General features: G+C 37.3%; 1 protein-coding gene across 1 annotated transcript in view; it reads left to right on the top strand.

Moving 5' to 3' along the window:
* Positions 1-476: 476 nt before the first annotated feature.
* Positions 477-6,733, top strand: part of LOC124798463 (protein turtle homolog A) — a 92,670-nt gene continuing 86,413 nt past the window's right edge. Inside the window, exons 1-2 of the mRNA XM_047261896.1 lie at positions 477-624; positions 769-1,068. Of these exons, the coding sequence (XP_047117852.1) occupies positions 573-624; positions 769-1,068 (352 nt within the window). The 5' untranslated portion in view covers positions 477-572. The remainder of the gene's footprint in view (positions 625-768; positions 1,069-6,733) is intronic.

The following is a 6,733-nucleotide window of genomic DNA, read 5'->3' as shown; positions in this document are numbered from 1 at the left end:
TGCTAGAAAGAGCACTATAATTTAATGGAATGTATCAACGATGTAATCTCATATTTCTATTTTCTTTAAACATCAAAATTGTACCCAAAAAAGCTTTTGAGCCGATTTTCGTTACCAAACAAGATGCACACATTTTTATTTTTTATTACGTGAGCTGCAATAAACAGAGCCTGATCGCCAAATATTGGCGATAATGTAACAACAATGTATTTCAAACATACCACATTAAGGTTCTCGTTACAGTTTTTATTATTACGTAGATGACCTTTCAAGTTTCCACATTCCTTGTAATTATTTGTTTACAGATAAATCTAATAACATTTTGAAGACGTAATCTGAAGAAAAATCCATAAAATACACTACATTTCGCTACCGGTATGATTTTGACGGGTTACAGATTACGCAATCTGTATCGTAATAATACGCCGCAAATGTTGGGAGCCGGTGTTGTAATATCTTTGGTGGGTGGATGTCAGTGACGAGAAATATGGAAGGTTGTGAAGAATGACAGGATCTAAGTAAACATGTTGTTTTCTGTTATTTTCGAAATATTTCTGTCGTAGAATGGGAGGATGGTTATACGTAGGATAATTGATATATTTCTTTTAACAGTTTTCGCTGAAGGTACGTACTGGAAAGAATACAAACGAAGTTTCGCTTAGCTTAAATATATAATTACACGCTGAATGTGTCATCTACTTGTTTATGGTATGTAAATGTTTGAAAAGTAAAGTACTCATTTTCATGTATTGTTGATACTGTGTTTAGGATTTTGCTATGCCTCAGACATTCCGGAATTACAAGAACGTGCTGTAGATCTTGGTGGGAACATCACTCTTCCTTGTACAAAGTCTGATGAATCTTCGGCAGTGAATGACAGCATTGTTTCTTGGGTGAGAGAAGGAAGAGAAGAAATTCGACGGAGAAGAATTCAACCAGATGGAGCGCTTGTTCTTACAGATCTGGAAAGAGAAGATGCTGGAATTTATTTATGCATTGTTGACAGTAGGCCTGGTTTTTGGATAGAAAACGGAGATGTCAGGGCTAGAATCAGAGTGGAAGTTAGAAGTAAGTTAAATACCTTGCACGTTTACTGCATGGTGATATATACCCCATGAAATGCCACAAAACCCTCTCATGCTAGTCTGTATCCCTCTGTAAGGCAGATAAAGAGTTGTGTATATTTACAGTCTAATGATTTTACTTTTTTGTAAAAGTTGTAGAATTATCGCCTATTGTCAGTTAAATTATTCCTGTCCGTAAATTGATCTTTTTTTTTTGTTTCTAATGGTGAATTAACTAGGTTCATGGCATCCATCAAAACTGTCATGTCTGTATTACAGTTTGAGACTTGTGGTCTCTGATATTAATTTTGTGTGTGTACATATTGTCCGTTGTTCTGTGCATCTACAGTTAAATCTGAACATTATTCTCTCTAATGCAGGAGCTACCATCCAGTGACAAATGACATGCATAGGGTATGTATCTGTTTCTTTGTTAACGGTATTCTTGGGCTTTTCAACATTTAGATGCTTCATTAGTGGAAAAGCATTATCTTGGAATACACACACCCTTTTTTCCATAAATTTAAAATTTTGGAATTTAATTAGCATTGTTACCATCTGTACATTCATAACTGAAAAGGCAGTTGATGCAACATCATTTTACAGCAGTTTCTTCTTTAGAATGCTTTTGTCTACTGTTGATTTAGTGCAAAGTCAAAAACACATTTTCAATTGACAGCGATATTCCACTGTAAGGAGACATAAATTACATAATAATATGAGTTATTTATTTATTTATTTATTTATTTATTGCCTCAGTCCTCTGACTGGTTTGATGCTACCCTCTACAAATTCCTCCTTTGTGCCAGCTTCATCTCAGAGTAGCTTTTTCACCTCATGCCCCCATTATTTGTTGGCTGTTTTCCAGTGTCTGTCATTCCCTGCAGTTTTTACCATCTGCAGCTCCCTCTAGCATCATGGAAGTTATTCCCTGATGTCTTAACACATATTCAATCATCCTGTTCATTTTTATTGGCAGTGCTTTCCATATGTTCCTCTTGTTGCTGATTCTGCGGAAAACCTCATTCCTTCTGTTACCTGTCCAGCAAATTTTTAACATTCTTCTATAGCACCACATTTCAGTGGCTTTGATTCTTCGCGTTCGTGGTTTCTCACAATTCTGTGGTTCAAACGTACATACTTAGAAATTTCTTCCTTCCTTTCTTAATCAGATCAATGTTTGATACTAATAGACTTCTCTTGGCAAGGAATGCCCTCTTTGCCTGTACTCAACAGTTTTTTGTGTCCTCCTTGCTTCGTCTGTCACATTGTTTTCTTGCAAGATAGTAAAATTCCCTAACTTCATCTAGTCAGTGGTCACTAATATTGATGTTAAGTTTGTTTGCTAATCTCATTTCTGTTACTTCTCATTACTTTTGCCTTTCATCAGTTTACCCTCAATCCATGTTCTGTACTCATTAGACTGTTCATTCCATTTGATGTGTCCTATAATTCTCCTTCACATTTAGTGTGGATAGCTATGTAATCAGTGAATCTTATCATTGATATTTTTTCACTGTGAATTTTAAACCCACTATTCAACCTGAAGGGCTGCATTCCTGTCTTACACCGTTTGTAATCCAAACACTTCATTCTTGGTCTTCCATTCATATTGTTTCCTCTTGGTTCTTGCACATTTTGCATATGAATTGTCTGTCTTTCCTTTTAGTTAACTCATATGTTTTTCAGAATGTTGAAAATCTTGCACCATTTTATGTTGTCGAACACTTTTTCCAGGTTGACAGATCCTTTGAACCTCTCTTGATTTTTCTTCACTTTTGTTTCCATTATCAACATTATCAATTGCAATGTCAGAACTGCCTCTGTGGTGCCCTCACCATCTTAAGAGCCAAACTGATTTTCATCTAAGAGATTCTCAATTTTCTTCTCTGTTCTTCTGTATAATTTTCTTATAAACAACTTGGATACATGAGCCATTAGGCTGATTGGTTGGTAGTACATTACAGCACTTGATATTTCCCTCAGTAAGGTAAGATAATGGCTTAGGCATTGGGTTCATAATAAAAGTGACAAGGTTATACCTAAATATTCATATTAAATGGCAAGTGGACTTGTTCCTTTAACAAGGTGATGAATGATGCCATCATACATCCTTTCCTTACTTTGCTCAATGATATTTGTTTGATGAATTCGCTGTTTATAGAATGTTAAACTGTAGGTTGATGACACATTTGCTCAGTGGCTGAAATTTCTGCAGTAAGGGGCTGGGTAGTTTTTACTATTCAGCATTACTTCCAATTAAACTTGTGTGCGTGTTGAAATCACTGGATAGCAGACTGCATGGTTAAAATGTAAGAGTGCACTACACAAATTAAAATGTTTTGACTATGTGGAGTTTTTGGATATGGCTCCTATGAACATCATCCAACAGCCAACTTGTTGCATTTAACCAGTGGAAAAAGGTGAATGATGACTCATAAGACTTTATCAGACACTATCTTTCGCATGAGGGTTTCCTATTTCCCTGGTACAGTTAGATTTATTTATTCACAAACACACTCTTTAAAAACAACTGAAAAATTAGTTATCAGCTGTTAATCTTTTTTTCAGAAAGGATATTTTTAATGTCGTCTTCATCATCCCCATTACAGTCGGAGGAAGGCAATGGCAAACCACCTCCGCAAGGACCTTGCCTAGTACACTGATGTGGGTCTCCCGCATCGTCCCCTACGCTCCTCGGAATATGGGACCCCATCATCAGCATCATCATTTTTAATTATTTTCACATGACGGATTACCTATAATCTTTGGTTTTCTGGCACATTCTGTAAAAGTTTTGAAGTTGTGTGTGTTTGCAAAGAAATAGTGCAGCTATGTATTGAACATAGTCTGTCAAAGTAAAAGTTCCTTGTTGATTTCTGATTCAGCTGGTAGTGCTAAGCAGCTAGGAAGTTTTAAGGATCAGTACCTGTTGTGCAGATTTAATTTCTGTTTCCAGACATGATCTGTGACTTGGTCTGCCTTCTCTTTCCATCTCACTTATGTTCACTTGATCCATATGTAGGCAATAAACTGATTAGGTATTCTGGAGGATTTTAATCTGATATTTACAATTGCTTAAGCAAATGTTCGGAAGCTTGGAAGTAACCCTTGTTCATTTTTCGTTAAGGTCAATTTTCACTGGGACCTAAGGCATAATTTTCTAGCAGTAATAATGAACACTAGTTTATTATTCATTTCTTTGCACAAAGATTAACCGTAATTATTCAGTTTTTTAAAATACTGTTTCTCTGAAATTGTTTTGCTTACTAACTCAAATGCCTCTTTTTCAGAGTTGTTAGACATTTTTATAAACATAATAAAATCCATTTTCAAATCATTAAATAAATGACTTGGAGGATGTTGAAAGATCAAGGCTTACTCATTTGTACACCACCCCCTCCCCTTCACATTTGTTCATATCATTGAATATTACATGGTTCTCGAAGATCACTGCTGCACCCCATTACCAAAACATGAAAGGTTATGCTAGGAATGTTGTGTTTTAGGGTTTTAGGTTTTATAATAATGTTGTTGGAAACTGTGTTAAGTTGCTCTGTACTAACTTGGTCAAAACATGTGCAAACATGAAAAATTTATAAATTAGTTATAACCAAATAAGATAGTGCATATATTGAGACACTAGCCTCAGATTTAGGAGGATGGAGGCTGATTCTCTGTCTGACAATCCTCATTAGGATTTTCATGGTTTTCCTAAGTTGCTTCAGATGCAGGGATGTGTCCATCAATAAGGTCACGGTTAAACATATACTCTATTATCTCCTTATTAAATAGGTGTGTGAGATCATGCGGTTTTACAAATGAAATGTTTCCTTCTATTACGTTGACAAATTCTGTATCGGTGTAACATGCTTCTTGGACAAATAAATTACTAGTACTAGATGAAATGAACACTTTAATATTTGCTGGTGACTTTGTAATTTAATCAGAAACAGTGACAGACTGAACAGCATTAATAGTCTTGAAAGATGTTCCAAGAGTAACGTTAACAAAAGTACATTGGTGCGCAAAACTTAAGCAGGCATGATGTGTCGCTGCCAAGTAACATAACCTGATGAAACTTGAACCATACTTAGAAAGAATTGCTACTGTACAGTTGAGATGGTAACCGGAAGAAATATGCAATGAGACAAACAGAAATGACACGTTTATACAAAGACAATAATTATACTGAAGTCACTGTGATTTATAATGGTCTCCTGGATATAACAAAAGGTGGCACATGATTCTTAATAGAATTTATGATAGTCACAGATGCCAATGTATGCTCTCCAATGTGCTGTTGTGCTGGCCACAAGGATGGCAAGGAGTTTTTGTGGTAGGGAATTCCATTTCTCCACCATTATGGTTTACAACTACTGGACGGTCGTAGGTCCATGTGGACATGCTGCCATATGTCTCCTCAATACATACCACACCCACTTGATGGGATTTAAGTAGGGGGTTGGGCAGGCCAGTCTGTGTGCCATACACATTGTCATTCCAAGAACTATTGCACCTGTGTGGTTCGATGTGGTCGCACATTGTCGTCCATAAAAATGAAGTCAGGAATGAGTGAACCCCTGAAAAGGTGTGTATGTCACAATAAAATTTACAGTGATTGTACCTTGTTCAGAGATTTGGAGGTCAGTATGCCCATGCACCATAACACCTGGACAACCAAAGCAATCATGTTCGACAATATTCCTGGGTGAATTACAAACCCCCATATGGTGAGAGGGACACACAATGCACTCAGGAATATTGTTGAGTGTGATGCTTGTGGTGGTCCGGCTGTTACAGTGTCGGGAGGCATAATGTTGCATGGGCACACTGAACTCCAAATCTCCGAACATGTCACACTCACTCACTGTTACAACGTTATTGTGACATTGATGTCCTTCCCCATGAGTCTTTTCAGGGTGCATTTGATCCTGACTTCATTATATGGATGGCAAGGCATGACAGCATTGAACTGTGCAGATGGAGGACCTTTTGGAACAAGAGGATATTGAGCGAATGAATTGGCCTGCCCACTCTCGCGACATAAATCCCATCGAGCATATGTGGGATGCATTGGTGAGATGTATTGCAGCACGTTTACATGCATGAACAATGATCCAGCAGTCGTCAACTACGCTGGGGAGGGATGGAATGCCTTATCACAAGAAGCACATGGCAGAGAATGCTACGTGTGGTGAACACATGCCCTATTGAGAACCACGTCATGCCTTTTGTAATGTCCAGGGGGCCATCGTAAATTGCATTGGTTCCAAGGTAATTGTTGTCTTTGAATAAAAGTATAATTGCTGTTCATCTCATTGTGTATTTATTTCGGTTGCCTTCTGTGCTGTACTGTAGCAGTTCTTTCTGTGTACGTTTTTTTCATCAAGCTATGTTACTTGCCAATGGCACATCATGCAAAAGTTGCTATCATCCTTAAGTTTTGCACACTAGTTTAGAATGAGTGTGATAATGTGTTGCTGAATTTAATGACAGTATTATGGAAAAGGCAGATTTCTACTCATTACCCAGAGTTGATGTTGAGTTGCAGACAGCCACAATCAAAAGACTGCTAAACATTTAAACTTTCTGCCCTAAGCCCTTCTGTGGAAATAGGAAGCACATGCGCATTCACACACACACACACACACACACACACACACACA

The sequence above is a fragment of the Schistocerca piceifrons genome, chromosome 1 (genome assembly GCF_021461385.2).
Source record: "Schistocerca piceifrons isolate TAMUIC-IGC-003096 chromosome 1, iqSchPice1.1, whole genome shotgun sequence".
Lineage (NCBI taxonomy): Eukaryota > Metazoa > Arthropoda > Insecta > Orthoptera > Acrididae > Schistocerca > Schistocerca piceifrons.
This window is presented reverse-complemented; position numbering and strand designations above follow the sequence as displayed.